Source organism: Equus przewalskii, chromosome 3 (genome assembly GCF_037783145.1).
Source record: "Equus przewalskii isolate Varuska chromosome 3, EquPr2, whole genome shotgun sequence".
Classification (NCBI taxonomy): Eukaryota; Metazoa; Chordata; class Mammalia; order Perissodactyla; family Equidae; genus Equus; species Equus przewalskii.
In genome coordinates, this window is record NC_091833.1 from 2587516 (window position 1) to 2612885 (window position 25370).

General features: G+C 56.6%; 1 protein-coding gene across 5 annotated transcripts in view; it reads right to left on the reverse strand.

The window, feature by feature from the left end:
• ZNF423 (zinc finger protein 423) overlaps positions 1–25370 on the reverse strand; it is a 319304-nt gene that overhangs the window by 114738 nt on the left and 179196 nt on the right. For all 5 annotated transcript variants that reach the window (XM_070611823.1, XM_008517006.2, XM_070611822.1 and 2 more), the window contains 2 exons: positions 17015–20229; positions 10087–10171 (listed from right to left, as the gene is read on the reverse strand). In XM_070611823.1, the coding sequence (XP_070467924.1) occupies positions 10087–10171; positions 17015–20229 (3300 nt within the window). The remainder of the gene's footprint in view (positions 1–10086; positions 10172–17014; positions 20230–25370) is intronic.

Below are 25370 nucleotides of genomic sequence, written 5' to 3' on the forward strand. Positions count from 1 at the left end.
CTCACGGCTGGGGAAACTGGGTAAAGGGTGCAAGGGAATCGATCTGTGAATCTCCATGTGAATCTACAATTATCTCAAATAAAAAGTTTAATTCTTTTTAAGTTAAAAATCTTATAAGGATGAATAAAGGACCATGAAGAGCTTTAAAAGTGTGTGTGGGTGTGGGGGGGGGAGGGAAGCCCCACTGTTCTCCCCCAGCCAGTGGGCTTGAGGCCTGGAGACCATGGGGAGGCAGACGGTTGCCAGATAAAATACAGGATGGCCAGTTAAATTTGAATTTCTGATAAATAAATAATTTTTCAGTCTAAGTGGGGACATACTTAGACTAAAAAATTATTTGTTATTTATCGGAAATTCAAATTTAACTGGCCATCCTGGATTCTGATTTGCTAAATTTGGAAACCCTAAGAGGAAAGGACAGGACACAGGTGTCTCAGCAACCCAGGGGATGTGGACTGAAAGAGGCAGGGGGACACGGGCAGGAGTAAAACAAAGACTCAGGAGGGAAGCCAGAGAGCAGGCCAAGGGACACCAGGGGACCACAAGGACGCCCTGGCCAGGCAGTGCCCCAGGAGAGGGGAGCCAGGCAAGGGCCGGGGAGGCCGCCGCTGGGCAGTGCCCCAGGAGAGAGGAGGCAGGCAGGGGCTGGGGGGTCCGAGGCTGCTGATTTATGGAGCTCTGCTGGTGAAATGACCCTTTGCGGATAGGCCGCACAGAATCCAGAGAAAGGGCAAAAGAGTGGACACTTGAGTCTCAAGGTGCTGATCCGGGATCGAAGGAGCCTGACAGCTGTCCGAGAGGGGGCCCCTAGGCACTAGGAGCAGCACCAGATGAACCCCAGGCTGGCACCTCGGCACCGGGGCTCCTCTGCCCACAATGTGGCCCCACTCTCAGGATCTCCCTTTCCTACAGGGGAAGCGCACACAGACCAGCAGGCTCAAGTATCCAGGTCAGTGGGCTACCATGCCACTGTCAGCACTCTGCTCTCAGCTTGAAAGTGCCCTCCCAGCCAGACCACGGCCAAACACACATTTCCACATTGCTCCCACATTCCCCGTGGCCCTCCCTATTTTCTTCAAGGAACACATCACTATCTGAAATAGTCGGGATTTCCTATTTGTTCTCTTAACACCCACCTGCTCCCCACAGCTCCAGGATCACAGGGCCACTGCCTTGCTGTGATATGCATGCTTAGTGCCTGGCGCATAGTAGGTGTTCAAGAAAGAAAAAAGGTGCTGAGTGAATGAAGGAGTAAATGAATAAGACATTCTGATTGGAGCTACTCTTTCTGGGTCTATCCTGCAGGCACAGTCCTTGGAGCTGACACAGGCAGAGCGCCAGTCTTCTCTTCCAGGAAGCCCCCAGCAGCATCCTCTGAGCTGCCATGGGCTGGCACCTTGGCTGCAGGCTGTGCATGGCCACAGAGGGGCTCAGTTTGTCCTCTCGAAACAAGGCTCCATTATCATCATCATTATCTTTAATTAGCCCTGGCCACAGGGACTAGTAATAATAATAGCAATAATATTAACCTTAACAGCTGCCACTTACTGAGAACTTACACATTCCAGGCAGTGTAGTGGGCACTTATCCTATATTTTAACTCATTTAATCCTCCAAACAGCCCCAAAAAGGTAGGGGTGGTGACCCTCTACTGTTTGTGCTGCCCCCTCCTTGTGCAGAATAGATACCCTCTTTCTTTTCAAGAATACCCTCCCCCCTCCCATTGTTGGGGTAGGGGGGCGGACACTGGCTCACCCAGCATCCAGGGAGGGCGGGTGGTGCCAGCCTGAGCAGTCAATATGCTCCACCTCCCTGGCTACAATGATTGGTGCAGGGGCGGCTTCAAGAGCCTCCTGAGGCACTAAGCCTTGGTCCTGAGACCTTCTCTGCTGATGAGGAAAAACACGCCCCTCTCTGCTGGGACTGCAGAGCCAGGAGCTGCTGGCTGTCATCTTGTGCCAGGGAAGGCCACCTGGGAAGGAAGGCAACCAAGAGGGAGCAGAGCTGAGAGATAGGAGAGAGGTTGGTGACGACTTTGTTGGAACCCCTGGATCCAGCCATGCCTGAAGCTTGTCACCCAATGTATCCCCAGACTTTTCAGTTACAGGAGCCAATAATTCTCCTTTTTATGCTTTAGTCAGTGTGAGCTGGCTCTCTGACTTGCCACTGAAAGAGTCCTGTCTAAACTGCTATGTTATTACCAAGATGGGGTTTTTATAGAGGAGGTTCTGAAGCAAACAAAGGTGAAATAACTTCGCCACGATGAGACACAGCATGAGCTGGGAGTGCTCCTACCCACTGTGATTCACTCAGAGCTCCTCATTCCACGTGCAGGTGTGCATGCACACATGTGCACACTCTGTTTCTCATTCATACTCACACTTACAGCAGATTGAGCAAACTGCTGGTGCCTAATAAAGATCTATTGGATAAACTAAAATCGGTAACTCCCTAAAGGTGCCTCTGTTTAGAAAACGCTCCCATCAGTGACCCGGATTCTCACTTGAGCTCAAGCTCAGGACTCGCTGCGTCGTTGGGGAATCACTTCTTCCTCCCACCTCGGTTTCCCCAGGCAAATGAGCTAGAGCCCGCAGGAGGCAGGCACCTGCAAGGCTGGCCAGCCAGAGAGAACACCCAAGTCTCCGGAGAGGACTCTGAGGTCGAAAAGGACTGGCCCAGGGCCCACAGGAAGGGCAGCCTGGCCAGGCATCCAGAGCCCACAGCGAGCTCAGGCAGACAAGGCCAACCCCGGGCCACCACTGGCCGTGGGACCCTTGGTTTTTTTTTTTTAAATAATTCCTTTTTTTAAAAAAAAAGATTGGCACCTGAGCTAACATCTGTTGCCAATCCTTTTTTTTTTTCCTTCTTTGTCTTCTCCCCAAAGCCCCCCAGTACAAAGCTGTACATTCCAGGTATAGGTCCTTCTGGCTCTGCTATGTGGGACGCCACCTCAACATGGCCTAATGAGTGGTGCAGGGTCTGCGCCCGGGATCCGAACTGGCGAAACCCTGGGCTGCCAAAGCGGAGCACGTGAACTTAACCGCTTGGCCACAGGGCCGGCCCCAGGCCCCTTGTTTTCTGCCGTTCCTCCAGTAAGGCTGGGCCAGACGCAGATGCAGGACACTGCTCCTGTAGCAGCTGCTCCCAAGCAGCCAAACAACCACAAAGGGCATCCAGCAAAGTCAGCTCAACAACACAGGCCGCCAAGCCCACGGCAATGCAGAGCAAGAGAAGGCCGTGCTTGCAGGCCAGCCCACACAAGCTGGCGCAGCGGCCCAGGCCCCGCCCCTCCAGGAGCGGCTCCACTGCCCTCTCCTCTCCACCCTCCCGTCTCCTCTCCGTCCTCCCATCTCCTCCGCCTGCTGGTGCTCTCCTCTTGCCTACATTGGACAAGTCCCTCAATTCCCCGTGAACAGAAGGGGGGAAATCGCCATCAGCCCTCAGGAGCTGTTGTGGGGTAAGTGTGACAGCAGGTGCAGACACTGACGGCAGGGCCTGGTGCTTAGTCAGCCTCACTAAATGTTACTGATAGTTATCAGCATCATCACCTTCTTTGCCAGCCCCCAACAGCTCTTCTTCGGGCACGATATCATCTTCTACCTGTCATCTAAAACCTGGTCACCTTGGAGTCATTCCTGACTTCTCCCCTTCCTATCTCCACCCAATTGCCAAATCCTGCTGGTTTTGCCCCTTAAATGTTTCTCCAGCCCACACCCTCCTAATCAACGTCCTCATCTTCTCTCACCTACTCTGCCACAATCTTTTCTGGGATCCACCCACCTCCTGCCTCACGATTCACTCTGTAGTGGTACTGGATTGTCTAGAGCCTCCCCACATATTCTTCTCTTCTCTGCGAATCGGCTCATGCTATTTTCTCTACCTGGAATACCCCTCCCACCTTACTTCCCATCTTCTAAGACCCTGATTAGGTGTCACCTCCTCCAGTAAGCTTTCCTGGAATGCCCAGATTGGGCAACATGCCTGTTCTTTGAGCTTCCATATCTTAACTAGCCACATGGTACTAATTTACCCTTTTAGGTCACCAACCTCCCAACTGGGCTAGGGGTTCCTCACCAGCCCCACCGAGGGTCTCAATCATGTTTCCTGAACTGAGGTTACGGTTAGAGGAAACCTCATCGACAGAGGCCTTTCCCTCTCTTAAAAGGAAAAAAAAAAGGAAGAATGAAAATGAAACCATTTCCACTATTTTACACTCCAGAACTGAAGGATGCTCCTTAGAACAGAATGCTCGATCAATGGCTTGCTTACACCAACCAGTGGACTCAAGGTCGGGGAGGCCGAGGCCTCTGGCCTCGCGAGGGCTAAGGCGAGACGTGACTACACCCTTCTTGGGGTTTCGCAAAAATAAATAAGTAAATAAAAAAGAATTGGATTCTGTGCTGTCTGTACAAGCCTGTTGTTCTGACAAAACGTTCCAGAAGGTGACACGTGGCCTGTGCGGGGAGGGAGGCGTGTTTGTCACATACGGAGGTTAGACACATGTTTGGTCTGGTGTCACCTGAATCAAAAGTGACACAAAAGAGCCTCACAGCCCCGTCCAGCAACGTGCTCGCAGCAGAAAGGAAACACAAACCCTTTTTCTGTTTTTCCTTTTCCTTTCCCCATTATGTTTCAGATCTATTTGAGGGACTTTGTCTTTCTCCGATACGAGAGTGAGACACCAATTTCCACGCCAGACCTTCGTTCCCTCCGAAACACTTCAGGCGAGGCCTTCAGTGAGGGTCTGGCTGTGCAAAGGGCCGCAGAGGAGGGGCCCCCGGTCTGCAAAGTGGCTTTCAGTCTGTCTCCAGGATGAGCTTCTTAGAGACTGAGAAGGCAGAAGACCTCTCTGTCTCACACGCACCCCTTTCCCCTCGGGGTGGACCGGGGCCCGCCCTGTCACAGCGAGCGGGAGGACACACAAGGGCCACCCGCCCAGCACGGGGGGCCTTTTAAAGTCCTGAGCTGGAGGGGAGAGGCTCATCTTCCAGACGCCCCCATCGCTTCAGCCCGACAGCAGCACCCGGCCCTTACGAGGCACCCAAGGAAAGGGGCCGATGGGACCAAGAACTCCCATGTGCTAATGACGAATGTCCACCCGGACCAGAGGGTCCACAGCACTTTCCAAGGTCACGGACGGCAAACGTTCCTGACAAGATTCCCGGAGGACCGTCCCTTCCCAGCCCTGACCCTCGTCAGGGCTCCCCCGGGGCCCATGAAGGCTGAGTCATGCCTCTGGGGCCAACCTGGGTCATAGCAAGTTCATTATTTCAAGGACAAGTTCTCAGACCCCTCATCCAGCCATCCACCCACATGACCGAAGAGGAGACATGTCCAAAGCAGCTGAGGAGAGGGTGGGCCTCCCAGCGAGTCAGCTTCCTGGGGGGCTGAGGCCCCAAGTGCAAGCCTTGTATGCACACATTCCACACCCCGGGAAGAGCCATGGGCGGGGCTCTGCTTCTGGGCCAGACCCCCCCACGAGCCTGCCTTCAGCCCTTGCTCAGCAGGCCCCAGGGAGCCCAAGGCAGGGGCCTCCCAAAGAGCATGCAGCTGAGGCGGCCAGGCTCCCAGAGTCTGGGGCTGGGTGGGGGCAGCAGGAGGCGGGCAGGTGGCAGGGCGGAGCCAGGTCAGCCCAAAGGAGGCTGCAGATCTGAGCGGGGACTGCTTCAAGTTTTTGATGTGACTGCTGGGGGCGGGGTGGGGGGTCTAAAACCATTTCCAAAGTTCAGGGATGCCCAGAGAAGGGGGCCCCATTCTCTGTGGGGAGGGGGGATTGCAAAGGAGACCCCCCTGCTGAAAGGGCTTCTCAAGCCCTTTGCCTTTCTCTGGGCTCCGAATGAATCGCTCCCTCGGCGCCAGCGGCCGGGAGGGGGTGCTGGGAACGTTTCCAAGGAGACGTGTCCCTGAGTCGTCATAACTCCCGGGGTCTGGAGGCTGCACAGCCACGGAGAGGCCCACTATAAAAAGGCCAGTTTAGTGTCCCCCGGGGAGGCCTCCAGCAGTCTGGGTCCCGGGGAGGCCTGTCTCAGACCCCAGGGCCCCGAGTTTATGAGAAGGCCGCCAAGCTGACAGGGCCACTTCTGCCCACTGAGTCCCCTTGGTGCCACTAAGGGGCTTTTACCCCGCCAGCTCCAGGCGCCACCCTGGGCTCGGGCCATTTAGCAGGGAAGCTGTCCTTGGGGACACTGGGCCCCAACAGTTTTTACTGGGACTGCAAAGCCAGCCCCCAGCCAGGACTCCTGTGCCTGCCTCTCTCCATCCACACTTCCCACCGTTGTCCCCCACACCCTCCCCAAGCCACCAGGGCCAGCGAGGCACATGGCACAAGCCAAATCTAAGTTCTATCCCCTCTCCTCTCCCTTCTCCCCCCGCCTCAGTCCCTCACCTCTGGATCAGACCAGGGGTGTCTCTGTTCTCTTCCCATCTTCTTCCCCCTCAGCACTGTGGCCAGATTACTCTCGCTAAAGTGCTCGGCTATGTCCAGGCCATACTCTGCTCCAAAACCTTCAATGGCTCCCTAGTGTGTAAGCCCAGGGTCGTACACTCAGGTGCCCACAGGAACCAGGCTGGGGACACAAATGAATAAAGCATCCCCCTAAAACACAATAGGGACTGATGGGGACTGTGGTGCCCGGGGAACACACAGTCCGAGCAGCAGCCCAGCTCGCGTCAGCTGTGCATGTGAGAACGCAGGGCCCTGCAGCCACCTCTTCTGGACTTTTAAGAGAAGACAAATAAAACATCGGCCAAAGGGACCCCAGATTTGGACCCTGGCCTATAGGGTCAATTCCAAACCCAGACCCCTTAACCTGGCATTCAAGGCCTTCTGTGGCCCGGTGCCAAATCACCTTCCCACCCTCACTGCCCACGATGCTGCCCCATGAGATGCCTCCATCCTGGCTGGGTCAGGCTCCTCAGCTCCTAACCGCATCTCCTCTTCCCCTGCCCCTGAGCCTTGCTCAGCCCACGTCTTCCCACACACAGTGCTCCCCTCCTCCTCAGCCTAACAACAACCCATCCTTCAAGGAAGCCCGCCTCCTTATGCTGAGCCCTCCAAGGGCCTTGTTCTCTGGAGACTGTCCTTGCTTGCCAAGACTGCTCCCTCTGCCAGGGATGCCCCTGTCACAGAGAAAATTCCTCTTCATCCTTCAACGCCCAGCCCTTTCTGATGGACCTGTTTGGATCCAACGGTCCCTGTTCCAGGAGCACCCACCACACTGTGCTGAGCCCACCTGGATGCCCGTCAGCCTTCCCCTAGGCGGGGGACCCCTGAGGGCAGCGCCGGGTCGTCCCACCACAGGTCCTGGCGGAGAAGCCACATGCTGCGCAGAGAGCCTGGTTTTATTCAGACCCCGGCTCCGCTACTTCCTGGCTGGCAGCTTGGGCAAGTCGTTAAACCTCCCCTGTGAGACGGAGAACTAGCACCTACAATCAGTACCTGGCATGTGGCGGGGCTCAGTACCTGGCAGCTGTTCGCATCCTTACCCAACACGACCTCCCTTTGCTGCAGGGGGTGTGTCCTACCATGTCCTCTATGGGGTGCCGTGAGGTCTCCAAGGGTGGGGACAGCGAACCCTCTCACACCCACAGAAACCTCCCCAGCTCTCTAATGCAGCAGGTGCTCAGTCAACGTTCTTTGATAGATCGGGTGGATGAGGCCAGGGAAGGGCGAGCACGTGGGCAGGGCAGGTTAGAGCGAGAGGAAATGCCAGCCTGACCCAACAAGTGTGGCTCGCGAAGGGGTCCTCAGGCCACGCCTCACAGCCACGTGCCAGGGCCTGCATGGTGAGACTTCCTGCAATTGCATAAATGTCTCGTCTGGACTCTCAGACTCAGACCAACAGCTCCTTGCTGCCTGCTCCCCAGGCCCCCAGCTCCTACACGTCCTGAAAACCAGGCCAGGTCAGGACACTGCGGAGCAAGCATGGATGGGGGGCCCTGTCCAGCTACCAGACAGGACACCTTCCTGAGGAAGGCCGGCCAGCCGCTCACACAAAGGCCTAGGGGCCATCAAACCCTCCTTTCCAATTTCCCATAACTCTGGTTAAGAGCAACGCCTCGCCTTCCACCTGAGGACACACAGCTCCCAGGCTTTGCACGACAGGAAAGGTGGACGAGAGAAGTGGGGGAACGCCCCTGAAATCACTGTGGTCCAATTAGCTGGGCTCCCGCCCTTCGTGCTGACCAACAGGAGGGCACCAACACCTGCAACGAAGCAGACAGCTTTAGATATCTTCATCCTCACCCCCAACACTCCGTGGAGGCGCTCTCCGCAGCCGGTGACTGACGCGGCGGCTTCCCTCTCCCCTTCAGCAGGGGGCTTTCAAACAGAAGAAATTAAAAGGCCACCAATCTCCTCATCCAGCTGAACCCCCAAGGCCCAACCTGCCCCTCGCAGGCTCCTCTGGCTCCTCGTGTCCCCTCAGCTCTGGGTGAGCCCCACCACGCACACAGTCGGATTCAGTGCCTCCAGGAGACCAGCTCCCAGCCCGTTGCTGAGCACCCAAGCCCCCTGAGCACAGCGAGGCTGCAGCTGGTGGGACCAGGGACTGTGCTGGCCCTGAGCACAGCTTCACTGAGGAAAGGCCTTTGCGACCACTCTTATTACGTAAAGCATGGATGATGCACAGATGTGGAGCAACTCTCGTCCACCGCCAGGGGAGCATAATTTCATACAACCGGTTAGGAAATTTGTCACTATCGACTGAAGGTGAACATACCCATATCCTATGACCCGCCAATTCCAGGGCTAGAGATATTCCCTTTAAAAATTACGTGCATATGTTCGCGAAACCTACAAGAATGTTCATAGCAGCACACTGTTTGAAACAACTCCAAAATGGAAACCACCCAAGTGCCTATCAAGAGTAGAATAGATAAATGGTGATGTGTTCGCACGATGGAATATTATACACCAGTGAGAAGGGGTGATGTCCAACTACAGGCAATAATACAAATAAGCAAAAGGCACCAGACACAAATGAGCTCATTTATATAAAGTCCAAAACAGCAGAAAGCACCTATGCTGGCAGATATCAGGGTGGTGAGGACCTTTTGTTGGTGGGGGGAGGGGCTGGATGGGGGCCAAGAGCAGGGCTCCTGGGACACGGGAATGGTCTGCTTCCTCATCTGAGTGTTGCTTACCCAGGTGTGCTCAGTTCATGAGAATTCACTGAGCTACACAGTAAATGGATTTTTTAATGTGTGTAATCAAGGTTTTTGTAAAACAGTACTCTGTTGGCACGGCTGTTGCTAAGACTATAATGAAAAGATGGTAAGGGAAGAAAAGTGGAGAGGAAGTAAGGGTCAGGATGCTCAACACGGGACTGAAGCCTCTCAGCTCAGACAGCAGGGGTCTTGGAGAAGGGCATCACACTGCCACCAAAGACCCAGGGCACCAGGATTCCAGAAGCTTCCAAGGCCCTCACTGCCAAACTTACTACCCCCTGGGTCAGCCCAGTGCCCACCAGAAATCCAGCTGTGCCCTCTCTTATAGCAAGGGCATCCCCAGCTGCCAGGGAGACTACACCCAGCCACAGAAGGCAAGTAAGAGTTCACAGCTTCCCTCCATCCCTCGGGCCAAGGGGCAACACGATGGGGCTTTGAAGCCTCCCCTTCCAGAAAGGGTGCATTTTCCAAAGTCCAAAACTACTTGAAGAGGAATAGGAAAAGTACCGAATAACTTTGTAGGCATTCTGTTTTGACAACGTGCCTGAGGAATTCACCACGTTTAGTGGGGAAATGTGAGCAGTTAAATCTATTACATATCATGACATACAAAATTTAAGCATAATTGCCCCTGAGTGCTTGACAACTGGAAAGTACTTCATTTCAGAAATGGAGAGAAATTTACGCTGAGAAATGGAAGAGATTGTCAAAGGTTTGATTGTAATGTGAGTGGAGCAGCGACAAGAAAGCTCAGATGGAGAAAGTGCTCCAGCTCTGACGTTTTTACTCCTATTTGAAATGTCTCAGAAACAGCAGCAATGACTCCATCCTTTGCCCTAAAAGCCAGTGAAATGATGATTGGAACAGCAAATTCCAAACGCTGAGGAGTGGCGCCGGCACGGGTGGAGGAACTCTTACCAATCATGTGGTTGGCAACATGGATCTGGATCTCTCGCTCGTTCTCAAAGGTCATCTGGCACTTGATGCACTGGTATGTCTTTTTCTGTTTGGAAACCAAAAAGGAATTAGACAGTCAGGAGGTGGAAAAGAACAAAAAGCAAAAGTCCCTGGAGGTCCTCACTCAAAACTCCCCAGAATGGCCTTGTCCCCTCCCAGGTCTCTCCAGGCCATTCTCCGCACTTGCCTCCGAATCCAGCTCTCCAGCCTGGGGAAACGGGGAATAGGCTACATTCCAAGGGAGCTGCTCTTCTGTGGAAATTGCCCCTGTCTGGGGTGAGAGCACACAACACCAACCACGGAGAGGAAGCTGAGGGAGGATGCCTGCTTGGAACATGCTCAAATCCATCTTCCCATCCACCCATCTCCCCATCCATCCATCTACCCATCATCCTATCTACCTTCCATCTACCCAACCATCCATCTACACACACACATACACACACACACACACACACAAACACCCATCCACCTTCATTCATCCATCCATCCATCTACCCATCCATCTGTCTACCCAACCATCCATCTACACCCACACACCTCCATCCACACCCAATCCACCCATCCACCTATTCATCCATTTTTCACTCATCCAACTACTCTCTCATCTATTTACCCACCCTAAGAACTATGTGGCTGAGCAGAGGAGACTATGCCCACCAACTCTAGTGCTCAGGGGTGAGTGAGGAATTCTTCATTTGCCCTAGACACACAAAGCCCCAGGTGATCCTACAGCTGACGTCCACACACAGGGAGCTATTGCCAGCCGCCTTTAGGGGGTGGGGGCAGAAAAAGGGAGATCAGAAGAAGCTTCAAAGCTTCTCAAAGACACGTCCCAAAGAGTGGAGCTCACTCTCAATAACTAAGCCTGGGTGGTTGTGAAACCAGTCCACGGTGGACAGGGGTGGTGTTGTCTGTGTGGGGAAAGGGCTATGGCTGTGGATTTTTATGAAGAGGGAGGCATGGTATTGAGATTCAAAATATCCAAGCTTTTTGAAGACCAGTTTGACTCCTGGGATGATGGGGCCTCCCTTGACCTCTGGAAAAGGGAGGACTTCAGATGTCTTGGCTGAGCACTCAGGCCCAACCCTCCATCATGTAGCCAGGATGAACCAGCAGGGGGCCCAGCTGTGCCAGCTCCCACTTTGGCTCTACCCACACCTGCAGTCCCCCTAAAGGGCCTGGTCTCAGCTCCAGACCGGGACCCACGCTGTTTCCTGCACCTGGAATACCCTCTCCATCCTTAAGGACTCAGTTCAAATGTCACCTCTTCTGAGAAGCCTCCTCTTCCCAACTCAGAATGAGTTCAGGGCCTCCCCAGGTCCTTGAGCTTATGCTGAAAGCATCTAGTTAGCAGCACCCAGTTCGGTCGTGGCTGGTCGACTTGCCTGCCCCACACTGCACCCTGAGCCCCCGGAGGGCCAGGATGTGTTCTGCCCACCTGTGAGGCCCCACGGCCAGCAAAGACAAGCCCTTAGGGAGCATTCGTTGGACAAATGAGCAAAGTTGCAAACTGGCATGTGCAAAGCACTCTCTTAGGGCAGAAGGGACAAAGGGAACCAAAGATGACTCAGCTATCCCGGGTCCTCACCATCCAGCATAGGGCCTGGCCCAGAGGGAGGGCCTAATAGTTATTTAACCTTTATTGTGATTGCTATCAGTGCTAAGAAAATGCTTGTTGAACAAATGAATGAAGAAACGACTGGAACAGCTAGTGCTGGGAGCTTCAGTTTCCAGAGGCAGAGTCCCAGCTCCAGGGCCCACTCTACAAGACCAGGGGGCTTTTCCCCTAGTGTTTCAGGAGCCCTGGGGTTCAGTGTGTTCTCGGTGCAGGCCACAGCACTGGGCCCGGAAGCAGGCATTGAGCATGGAAACACCCGGCGAAGATAGGGGTAAGTCCGGAGCAGAGGACAGGGCTGGGGAGTCCACTCCCACAACAGGCAGAGATGTTCGGGCCAGGAGAGACTGCAGGGGTTGAGGTCTTCTGGGGGTACGCTGTCACCAAACTCCCATCTCAGCTTAACTCCAGGTCCGTGCTCATGGAGAACGACCTTGGTTTCTCCACTGAGAAGATCATTCCTTCCCTCTCACATGTGTCCCCCACCCACTCTGTCGGGCAAGCATAAGAGCCGCTGATGCTTGAATGAATGAAGGAATGAATTAACGAATAAAGGCACAGTAAACGCAAGAATGAAGCACACCCCAGGAAGCTCCATGCCAAGGAAGCCCAGGGCAGGCCTGCTGGACGAGGAAGGCCATGTCCCCCTCCATGCTTGGTTCTGCTTGGTGGAAGTCGCTGGAGGCAATGGCCACGGCTGGCCCAGGCCAATGCAGGGGACAGTCCATGATCAAAGGGACTTTGGTTGTTCCTCCTAGGGGCAGGTGAATGCAGTGGGCTTGCTGTGCTAGGAAAATAAATCACAGGGGCCTAGGCAGGACGAGAGGCTACCCCCAAATGTCCCTCCACCATATGGTCATCCTTGGTGGCAGGAAGAGGACTGCCAGCTAAGTGGGTCCTGCCTGGTGGGGAAACAGGTTCCTGGGGATTCCCAAAGGGAGGGGTCAGAGGAACTGTTGAGAGAAGAGCCTGGGGGTTCACACACACACACACAGCCTGTGTGCACAGGCATGGACCCACGCATGAGGACATACACACAGACATGTGAGCATACACACGTACACTCCCTCACTCCAACTCACCAACACACAAGACCATCATGGACACACCCACAACCCCCCTGCCCCCCAGCAACTTGCTCCCTGTAACACGGATACATGGGTGCAACACCCTCAGAGAAGTGGAGACACCCTCTGGACCACAGGTGCACACAGGCTGACACATCCACCCTCATCCCCACGGACGCAAAGGCTCTCACCTCTCTGCCTGGAGCCTGAGAGCCTCGCCACCACTCCCAAACGTGCCCACAGAGGCACCGGCGGCTCTGACTCGGTGCATGCAGAGATACGCACCGTCGTGTACACACGTGTAGACATGTAAGTGTACACAAATGCAGTCACATGCAGGCACACACTCTCACACACACAGGTTCACCAGCACCAGCACTCACTAAGGCATGTATATACCCAGACACCCCTCACAAAGACGGCCCTTCCGGCCTTGCACGTGAGGCCGGGGTGCCCAGGTCCAGAGCAGCAGGCACCGGCCGGGCCATGTGGTCCTCCATGTGGCTGGGACATGAGGACGAGGAGAAACAGGTGAAGACTCGCTCACTCTGCCTCCCTCCTGCGGCACCTCAGCCGGCCCCCAGCCTTCACCCCAACACCTCTTCTTGGTCTGTTTCCCCTTCTCCATCCCGCAGAGACCCCCTCCTCCTCTGGCGCTTCAGCCTCCACTAGGAGACAATTACAGAAAGACAGAACTTGGCATTCAAAGTACCTCCTCTGCCATAAGCCCCTTCCCAGGGGCCCAGCCCGGAGACCAAAGCTGAGCCCCAGGGCCGGCAGCCCAGTGTGGCCCTGAGCAACCTCCGAGGGGGTCCAGCATAAAGAGCACACACGTGAGAGTAGCAGAGCCAGGAGAGGAGAAGGGAAGGAGAGGGGGGAAGGACAGCCACAGCTGCTCACTTCCATGACTGTGATCACAGCTCACACTCAGGGAGCACCCACTGTGTGCAGACACTGTTTATTCTGAATACTCACAAGCCTTCTGCAAGCTCCATTTTCAGGGTTGGAGAAACTGGAGTTTCCAGAGGCTAAACCACTCGGCCAAAGGCCCATGCTGGTGAGCAGGCGAACAGGGATTCGATGCCAGGCAGGGGCCCTCTGGAGCCCACCGTCTGAGCTGCCATTCTCGGCTCCCTGCCCCAGATGGCCCTGGACAGTCCTGGCCTGGGTGACAGGAAGCTGGTGCGACCTGGACAAGCCCTCTCACGTGGATGTGTATTGACCTCGCTGTAGGATGGGTGTGAGGGCTCCCAGGCTGCCCCACCTGCACCATGAGGATCTGGTGAGTCGCGGGAGGGCTGGGGGCTGCCCACCCTGGCCTCAAGTTGGGGTGATGTTGTCATTACGCATAAACAGAGGGGGAGGCAGAAACCTGAACGCTTCACGCTCCAGCCGACAGCAGCGTCAGCCCCACAGGAACCCAGTCCTCCGAGAGCTGGTTGCTATGGATACACTCCCAAGGGTCCCAGCCAGCCAGCCCCCAAGCCCCTGCGCAGCCCCTAGAGTCTGCTCTTACATGTGTGAGTCCCGGGGGAAGGGGTGTGGGCTAACAGACAGCTGGGCCTCTGCCCCCAGGCGTGCCCAAGCAGGGGGCAAGGCCCCAGAGGCTGTACCTTCCCTGGAGAGGTCCCTGGGCTTTGTCTAGCTCCTTTCTGCAAACTGACCATCTGCCCAGGCCTCTAGATGGGATTGTCAGCTCACCCCCTCTCTTACAGGGCCTGGGACGAGGAGAGGAAGGCCTGTCAGGCTCCCAGAAAACAAGCCCCTGGGGTCTGAATCCCTGCGCTACCACCTACAGCTGTGCATCCTCCCGTATGTGGCTCCACCTTCCTTAGCCTGGATCCCCTCTGCCAAAACAGAGGTCACGGCAAGGCTCCCAGGTTGTTGCCATGGAAATGATATAAGAGCCTGTGGCCGCACAGTTGGGGCTTTATGAAGCAGCACTTGATGCAGGGTCCAGGGCTGAGACCGGGGAGGAGGGGGCTCCATTAGTCCGAGGCTCTGGAGGCACCAGAAGCAGCCCGGTGGCCATCGGGGACCCTGCGCAGTGCCGGGCAGTGCTGAAAAAGCAGGGATGGGAGCTCTCCATCCCATGGCCTCAGCATGGGGGACGACCGCCCTGGACGCTGCCCCATGGGCTCCAGGATGGGCTCCAGGATGGGCTCCAGAGGTGCTGAGTGGAGGGCTGGTCAAGAGCTTGGCTGGGGCACCACACACTTCCTGAGTTCAAGTCCCCTCTCTGCCTCTTAACAGCACGCGGCTCGTGGCAAACTACCTAATGGCTGTGTGTGTCCGTGTCCTCGTCTGTAAGGTGAGCGCTGTAAGGATGGAATAGGTATAAAGTGCTTGGCACGTCCTTACCCCTTGGTAAGTGTGAGTTGTGATTATAAATGGGAAAAAGATCAAATGACGTTTCCATGCGCCCAGCACTGCCTTTACTCATTGATGCCTCAGCGCAGAATGCTGACATCTGCACGGGAAGTCATCACAGCACTTAACAAATGACGAGGAAAAGCACCGGCCAGAGTAGATGTTGGTTGAAAATCCAGAACGGCCGCCCAGTGCCTCCCAGTGCTGTCAGCTTTGGAGCCAGACTACTACGACTGCTGTTATTACTATTACCCTCTGGCTTCACAGGTGATGACAGAGGCCAGGCAGGCACTGGAAGACGGAGACTTGAACCCAATGCGTCTCACTCCAGGGCCCAACAGCACCCCCAGTCCACCCGTGCTGGCAGCCGGCGAGCTGAGGCTGCAGACGACAGAGCTGGGCAGCAGTGAGCGGGGCCATGCTCAGGACCTCTGACCCGTGTCCTACTGGACCCTTGCCTAGAGGCCCAGCTCGGTCTAAGGCCTGGAGAGGGCGGGGTGTGCCAGCGCTAAATGGAGCCGTCTGCTCCAGACGGACCTTTGAAGAGAGCCCCAGGCCCCAGGCGGACGCACAGCTCTGGTCGCATTCAGGCGTTTCCCCCTGCGGCCAGGTGATCACTGCCAGGCCCTCCGGCTTCCTGGGCCTCAGTGGGGAGCTGGGCCAGGATCCTCCCTTCACTCTCTCCTTCTCTCTCACTCTCTCTCTCTCCGCCTCAAAATCCCAGAGTTCCAGTCCCCAGTTCTGAGCCGGTAGGGAAACACCTCAGCAAACATCCTGTCTTCCAGGAGGCGCCTGCAGCACGTGCCCTTCCCCAAATCCTGCCTCACTGCCAGTGGCATCAGCAGAGGCCCCCAAGGGAAGGACACTCCTGAGACCCGCCTGGCACCTCCTCAGTCTGCAAACAGACAACACAGACTCAGTGGGCATCCCCAGGCCCCTTCTGTCTGACACCGAAGGCCACACAGGCTCCAGGCCCACCATCAGGTGCCCCTCGGCTGCTGTACCCAGGGCCTGTGTGGACCCTCCAAAAGCCCAGACTTCCTGCCTCACAGAAACCCACTGGTTATGGGTCTGTGGCTCCCCCTGGTCTGGGAGCCCCCAAGGGAGGGTCCATGTCTGATTTTCTTCAGCTGCCAGGCACCCCCAAACATAACAAGTGCACAGGACAAATTTGATGAATGAATGAATGAATGAACCAATCAATCATTAATAATAACAGTAATTGGGACCATTGCTAGGGCCCTCCAGGCACCCGCAACTGCACTAAGTATAATGATGCTGTTGATAATAATATCAGCTGGTGACTGCAGCTAGCACAGCCGAGCCCTAACCGAGTGCCAGATTAAGCCCTCTCTACATTCTCTCTGGATTATCACAAGAATCTTGAATCTAAGGCCCAGAGAGCAAAGCAACTTGCCCAAGGAGACTCAACAAGCAAGTGAACAAGCCCACTCAGACCAACAACAACGACGGCACCATCATTCTCAGAGCCCTCACTGTGTGTCGGCCACTGTACTGTGCCCTGGACACACATTATGCCACGGGCCCCTCACAACAATTCTGTGGAGTCGAGACAATTATGATTCCCCTTTTACAGATGAGCACTGGATAAATGAAGCCCAGAGAGGTAAATAATGTCAGCCGTGTCACACGGCTAGAAGGGAAGTGGCAATACTGGGTTCAAACTCCAAGTCCACTGCAGAGCAGATATGCTTGACCGCTATGTGGCAGCCACCTCTCTGGGCTACTCATGGGAACACCACCAGGAAATACAGAGCTCCATGTGGGTGGCTCCTGTGAGGCTCTGGGGGAGCAGGGGGCAGGTTACACTTACCCGGGGCACTGGTGACGTCTGGGTGCCTTTCCGGGGCCCACTGGCCTCTGGCGTGAGGTCACGGTGGTCCACTTGCATGTGGCTCTCCAGGTCCTCGGCACTCTCGAACTTGACGCTGCACTCGGGGCAACGGAGGCCAGCGCAGGGCCGGTCAGCAGGCTCGGGCGGGGCCAGGCCGCCCACCTGTCCGTTGGCACTGCGGGCCGTGCAGCTGGCGCAGAGGCCATAGGGCAGCCCGCTGACATCGAGCTTCACCAGGTCCTGCCTGCTGCGGAACTCCTTGAGGCACAGGGCGCACTTGTAGAGCTTCTGCGGCCCCTGGCCATTGGGGGAGGACGCAGCCGAGCTGCCCGCCAGCTTCTGCATGTGGAAGGTGCCGTGGATCTTGAGCTCCAGCGTGGAGGTGACCGTCTGCATGCAGACCACGCAGCGAAAGCCTGTGAGTGAGTTGCGCAGGTCAGGGTGCATCTGGCAGTGCTCGATAAACTCCTCCTCGCTCTGCAGGGGCATCTTGCAGATGCGACAGGTGCCCGTGTCCAGGCTCTTGCTGTGGGTCACCTTGTGCTCAGTGAGCGTGAGCAGCGAGGGGAAGCGCTCCCCGCAGATGGGGCACATGTAGTGCTTGGCGGGACCCCGGTGCGTCTGCAGGTGCTCCCGGAGCCCATTCTCCGAGAAGAAAGTCCGCGAACACACGTTGCACTTGTGGCTCCCCTTGATGAGCTCGGCCTTCTTCCGCGAGCTGCCGTCCTCGCCGGGCCGGATGTTGTGGTCCCGCAGCCGGTGGTTCTGCAGCAGCACCTCCATGGTGTAGGCCGCCCCGCAGATGTCGCAGCCGTACATGGGCTCCGACGCGTCCACGTCGTCCTCGCTGGCCTCGTGGCTGTTGGGCGCCTCGGGATTCTTAAGCAGCATGCCCTGCAGGTCAGCAGGCTCGGCCTTCTTGGCGGCGGTGGGGGGCACCCCGTTGGCCGTGCCGTTCTCGGTCGCAGCATCAAACACGCAGTGCTTCTCCCGCAGGTGCTTCTCCAGCAGGATGATGGCGTGGAAGGCCTTGCTGCAGAACTTACAGTTGTACTTCTTGCTGTGCGTGGTGATGTGGCACTGCAGCTCCACCTCGGTGCTGAAGGTCTCCCCACAGAAGATGCACTTGTGTGCCTTGGCCGGGTTGCCCAGGTGGCTGTGTTTGACGTGCACCTGCAGGTCGGCCTCCTTGCGGAAGTCCCAGTTGCAGGCTGTGCAGCGGTACATCTTCTTCTCGTTGCTGTGTTTCACCGCCAGGTGCACCTGGATGGACACCTTGGAGTCGAAGACCTCCTGGCACAGGGTGCAGTGGTACAGCACGAAGGTGTGCATGTCCAGCAGGTGCTTCTGCAGGTCATCCACCGACGAGAACTGCTTGTCGCAGCTCTCGCACACATAGTGGGTGGACGTGGTCATGTAGTGCACCGTCAGGTGCTGCAGGAGGGACTCCTGGGAGTCAAAGTCCTCTTTGCACTGTGGGCACGCCTGCTTCCGCAGCAGCAGCTCCAGGTGCAGCTTCAGGTGGGTCTGGAAGCTCTCGAAGTTGGAGAACTTGAGGTCGCACTGATTACAAGGATACTCGCCGTTGGAGATGGAGTTGGTACTCGCCGAGAGCCGCTGCCGCTTCGGAGAAGACACCTCCACGTCAGACGAGACCGGGCTCTGCTCTGCCTTGGACTTCTTGCTGTGGGCTAGCGGGATGTTCTTGTGGTTTTCCTTGATGTGCTTGGTGAGCTTCAGGATGGAGCCGAATATGGGTGAATTGGTGCAGTAGGGGCAGGAATAGACCTCCATGAATGACTGCGTGGGCTGCACGACTGGAGACTCCAGCTTGGCGCTGCTGACGCTACAGTGGGCCTGCTGGATGTGCTCCGTGAGGGAGGACTCAGTCAGGAAGCCCATGGAGCACTGGTTGCAGAAGAAGGCGTTATTGCCATCGGGCGGGTTGGCGTTGGGGCCACAGTGGGAGATGCGGATGTGCTCCTGCAGGCTGTTGATGTCAGCGAACATCTCGGGGCAGTAGTTGCAGTGGAAGGCGGAGATGTTGCTGAACTGCATCACAGGGTAGGCATGGTTCTTGTGCAGCTTGCGGACGTGCTCATTGAGGTTATAGAGGGTGGGCATGGAGTCCAGGCAGATCTGACACGTGTGGCTCTGCTGTGGCTTATCCGCGTGGATGGTCTTCAGGTGGATCTCCAGCACTGCCAGGCTGTTAAAGTCCCGCTTGGAGCAATAGGGGCAGCTGTAGACCACCTTGGACCAGCCCTGCCCATCATCCCGCATCTTCTTCTGGCCTCGCAGTGGCTTCAAGGTGGAGTCCGGGGTGGAGCCACGCTCCACAGAGGCACTGGAGTCTGGCGTGGCGCTGCTCATGGACGCCACGCTGCCCAGCACGGGGTCGGGGCTGGCGCTGTGGTTGCTGGAGTCGGGCTGCCGGTGGCTGTCCAGGTGGCAGTAGACACCCTCTACCGAGGAGAACTGCTCGGGGCACATGGGGCACTTGTGTTTCTGGTTGGCGTGGGCTTGGTGGATGTGGGCGAGCAGCGCGTTCTCATCGACGAAGACCTCGGGGCAGTGTATGCACTGCAGGTCCGCCTTCTCGGAGAGCTGGGGGTGGCGGGTGAGCACGTGCTTCTCCAGCTCCTCAGTCTGGCTGAAAGTATCCTCACAGTAGTCGCACATGAAGTCGTCCTTCTTGGCCTCCTTCTCCGACTTGGCCAGATGCTCCTTGTTCTTCTTGTGGGCCTGCATGTGGCTCTGCAGCGAGCTGGTGGACGAGAAGCCGCGCTTGCAGACTGTGCACTTGAAGGGCTTGCTGGAGCTGTGGGTCTTCAGGTGGATCTTGAGGTGGTCGCTGCGGGAGAAGGCTGCCTCGCACTCGTGACAGTGGTACTTCTTGTCGCCCGTGTGCAGCTTGATGTGCCGGTCGCGGCTCCTCTTGTGCTTGAAGAGGCGGCTGCAGAAGGTGCATTTGAAGGGCAGCTTGTCGCTGTGGATCTGTTCGTGCCTCTTCAAGTAGCTCAGGCGGATGAAGGACTTGTCGCAGAACTGGCAAGGGTACGGCAGGCCCGTGCCCCCTTCCTCCTCACCCAGGCCGAGGTCACACCCATCTCCAATCATCTGCGTGGGTGACGCAACATCCTTGCTGGAGGGAGACGAGGCCACCCAGGAGAGTTGTGGGTCGTCGTCACCATCTGCAGGGGGAAGGCAGAAAGGAGATTAGAGGCAATTCCCAGGGCCGCCGAGAAACAAGGACAGAGCCAGCTTCTCGACAGCACGCGGGCTGAGGCTGTGCAGCTGGCCAACTGCTGCGGGGGAGTGGGGGCAGGCGGCCGGGGGCCGGGAGCAAGTGCACGCGAGGGCCTGCCCGTCTGTAAGGGGACGGCAGAGGGCCGGCAGGATACGGCGTGGACAGGCCTTTTCCCTCAGCAACACCTGCCTGGGCCTCGCTGGACGCGACACTCCTGTGGGAGGTGCGGTCTCAGCCACTTCCCTGATGGGGCGGGGAGGGGCCGCCTGGAAAAAGTCACTGGAAATGACCTCACAGACCATCAGTCCCACAGGCCCCATCACCTGATCAAGACCTGGGGCGACTCCCTCTCCCAGCCCCGTCCTGGTGCAACATCCCGCTGGTCCTCAGGGGCACAGGCAAGACTTTCCCAGAAAATAAAACGTACTCTAGTGAATTCAGTCAGGGCATCTTCTTTGGTGATGGGGGCACTGCTTCATGGGGCAGACGGACACACGAGGCAGAAGGCAGGCACAGGGCATCAGACAAGAGCACAAACCCGGGAGGGGTCTGCAGGTCTCCCAGCCCAAACCATCCTAAGGGGGCTGTTTTCTTTGTTCCCCTTCCCCCGTGGATTTGCCCCAAGTCCACCCAGGACCCCAGGAGATGTCCTGATGGTGCAGTGACTAGAGGATGGACCGAGACCCAGATGGCCACAGAGCTCAGAGCCTAGCGGGCCCTTAAATCCACCCGGGCAGGCAGGGGCGGGCTCTCCTCCAGACGCCTGGCCTGGCCCACTCTCCCCAGGGACAGGGGCTGCTTCCACCTTCACTGGCCTGTTCAGCCTCAGAGGAAAACTAAACAAACTAGGGGCTGGCTGTTTCTGAAAAAACAAAGGCGGACAGGACGCTGCACACGAAGCCGGCAAAGTTCCCGAGCCAAGCGGGGCAGAACCGCGACAGCCCGCGCAGGGTGAGGCCGCGGCTCAGGTTTCTGTTGGGTGGATTTAAAACTTAATAATGAATGAAACGGCCCACAGGCTACTCCAGGCCAGGGAGAGACAGACAAAAGCTGTGACTGGCCGCTCTGACCTTGCTCTCGGAACCCTGAAGAAAGAACGGCGCTTGCCTCTCGGGGCCCAGTCAGCCTGGCCAAGTCTTCAGAGAGAGGCTCAGGGGCCCGGGCAGTGAGGCTTTCCGGGAGGGGAGGGCACCGACACTCACACCTGCACACAGACACACATACTCACCCATGCATTCACACACACACCACTCCCACGACTCACACACAGACATACTCACCCACATACAGTCACACACACCATGACGCAGTCACATAAGTCACACATGCCATGACGCACACAGTCACATACAGTCACACACGCCATGACGCAGTCACATACAGTCACACACACCATGACACAGTCACATACAGTCACACACACCATGACACAGTCACATACAGTCGCACACGCCATGACGCACACAGTCACATACAGTCGCACACACCATGACGCAGTCACATACAGTCACACACACCATGACGCAGTCACATACAGTCACACACACCATGACACAGTCACATACAGTCACACACACCATGACGCACACGGTCACATACAGTCACACACACCATGACGCACACGGTCACGTACAGTCACACACACCATGACGCACACGGTCACGTACAGTCACACACACCATGACGCACACGGTCACGTACAGTCACACACACCATGACGCACACGGTCACGTACAGTCACACACACCATGACGCACACGGTCACGTACAGTCACACACACCATGACGCACACGGTCACGTACAGTCACACACACCATGATGCACACGGTCACGTACAGTCACACACACCATGACGCAGTCACGTACAGTCGCACACGCCATGACGCAGTCACATACAGTCGCACACGCCATGACGCAAGTCACATCAGTCACACACACCATGACGCACACGGTCACATACAGTCACACACACCATGACGCACACGGTCACGTACAGTCACACACACCATGACGCACACGGTCACGTACAGTCACACACACCATGACGCACACGGTCACGTACAGTCACACACACCATGACGCACACGGTCACGTACGCACACGCACCATGACGCACACAGTCACATACAGTCACACACACCATGACACAGTCACATAAGTCACACACACCATGACGCAGTCACATACAGTCACACATGCCATGACGCACACAGTCACACACAGTCACACACGCCATGACGCAGTCACATACAGTCACACACACCATGACACAGTCACATATAGTCACACACACCATGACACAGTCGCATACAGTCACACACGCCATGACGCACACAGTCACATACAGTCACACACACCATGACGCACACAGTCACATACAGTCACACACACCATGACACAGTCACATACAGTCACACACACCATGACGCACACAGTCACATACAGTCACACACACCATGATGCCGTCACATACAGTCGCACACAGTCACATACAGTCACACACACCATGACACACACGGTCACATACAGTCACACACACCATGACGCACACAGTCACATACAGTCACTCTCACAGGCATACACATCCATTCACACACTATCATTGCCACTATTGCTCACACATAAACTTAAACATACACACACACACTCACACGCCATCACACTCACCACAACTGCAGAGGCATGGCACAGACCCCGGGGGCCCCATACCCCAGGCTCTCACAGCTGCTTCTGCTGTTCCAGGTCAACCCTAAGACTTTAAGAGAGAGCAAGCCCGGCTGGGAGTTCTTGAGGGGTCCCTCAGAGCCGGCTCTGAATGGGTTCCTCGTGCCTACCCACCACCCCAGTGCCCACCCAGGCCCCTGGCCCTGACCCTGTGAAGATCCGCCCGACCCCAGCTGGTACCACTTGGCAAAGCTCTGCCTGGAGGGACGCCGCTCTCCAAAGCCCCTGGCCCCAAGTCCTGCATCCAGCAGCCTCCCACATCTGAAGCCCACCAGCCCGCCAGGGTGGGGCGCCTCCCAGAACACCCTCCCGCATCCAGCAGCTTCCAATCTCTGAAGCCCACCAGCCCACCCAGCGCGGGGCGCCTCCCAGAACACCCTCCTGCATCCAGCAGCTTCCCATCTCTGAAGCCCACCAGTCCGCCCAGCGCGGGGCACCTCCCAGAACACCCTCCCAGAGTGAGGGTACCTGGTCCCCCAGGGGCCTCACATTACGGGCCCTTCGGAGGGGAAGGGAAGGACACAGCCGCTGTCAGCTCCTCTGATTAGATGTGGCAGGAGGCACCCCAGCCCCTGCCTGGTAATTCCCAGGTCTTGCCAGCTGGGCTCCACAGGCACAGACAAAGGGACCCAAGGGAGGAACTGGCTGGAGCTGGGGCAGCTGGGGCACCTGCTTGGCCCTCGCCTCCTGGCCAGGCTCAACAGGTTTTTCACTATTTTGAAGTCTTAGCTCAGACTCACTCAAGCTGCCACAAAGCCCTTCCTGTGTGCCCAGTGCTCTGCTGAGCTGCTAAGCACGCTGCTTTCTCACAACCACTGATCAGGCGGGAACCAGGGCCCCTCCCGCTGTAAGACGAGGAAACTGAGACACAGCCACAGCGACTTTTCCAAGGAAATGACAGTCAGGCCCCTTGACCAGGGTCTGGACGAGCTTCTGAAGGTCAGTCAAACAAGACTACACCTGCGTAGGTGAGAAAGGGAGGGGGACCCACACGTCCAGCCTCCAGTGCAGTCAACATCTGGACCTCCTTTGAGCCCCCCTGGCAGGGAGGAGGCCCAGCCCATGGAGACAGGGGCTTTGAGGGCCGAGGAGTGGAGGACACAGGCTTGAACCCAGGCCAGTGCGAGGGTGAGTGAGACAGGACGACGCCTTGCCCAGAAGACCGGGCCTGGACTCGTCTTTCCGCCAGGGTTCATCTGCCCCAAGCCCTTGGTGCCGCCCAGCACAAGAGCAGACACCTGCATCCAAAACCATGCTCCTCCTTTGCTTCGTCCGCCCTGTGAGCATCTCTCTTCATTCTCAGACTCAGCTTACACATCGGAAAAAAGGGAGCCACTGTGAGGAGTGGATGAGAAAAATTAATGCGAAAAAGCATTATTATTCCATTTACGTAGAATGTGCAGACAAGACACATCTGTGGAGACAGGAAGCAGATGAGTGGTTGCCTGAGGCTGGAGGAGGGAGCAGGGACTGACTGCAAATGGGCAAGCGGCATCCTTCTGAGATCGGGGAAATGCTCTGAGACTAGACGGTGGGCAGGACCGCAGAGCTCTGTGAAGGTACTGAACGGCACTGAATTGCTGGCTTAAAACACGTGAAGTTTACGGAATGCAAAGTATACTTCAATAAAGCTACTAAACAAAAACACTATTTGGCCAATAATAATAATTAGTACTAATTAGTACCACTGGTGCTAATGGTATTAGCAGCTACACGTACTGAGCATGTCCCAAGTGCCAGCACCTGCTGAGGGCTCCGATTAGCACAGTTAATTCCTTTTCATCCTCAGGACCATGAGAAACATCCCATTTGTGAGCTGAGGAAGCTGAGGCTCCAAGAGGTGAGTAACTTGCCCTCAGTCACACGGCAAGGTGCCCCAGAGGTGTCTGGCCAGAGCGCCTCATGTCCCCGCAGTGCGGGGGCCCCCCACCCCTCACTCCCACCGGCCAGGCGCCACAGTCCCCAAGGTGCGTTGCAGCTGCATGGTCGGCTTCTTTCTCTGCAAAAAAGTTTCAAAACTAAAGCAAAGCACATTATCCTGGGAGCAAAAAGCTGAGCAACTGCTGACCTTAGAATCATCTGAATCGGAATGAAAATAGGGCTCCTTAAAGGAAAAAGGCCCAATCAGGGGGATGGGCATGTGGACAGACCAAGTCCCAAGCGCAGACCCCCACGTTGAAAGCCTCCTAGCTAATAACATGAACCGTGGCTGCTGCCCTCGCCCCCACCCAAGGCATCCTGCTCTAGGGCCCTCAGCCTGGTGCGCTAGGAGCGGCCGAGGGCAGCGGAGGCAGCGCGCTCAGATGCGTGTGGGCGACGGCAGAGGCAGGGGGTCTTGCCTCACAGTGGGAATGCTCCGC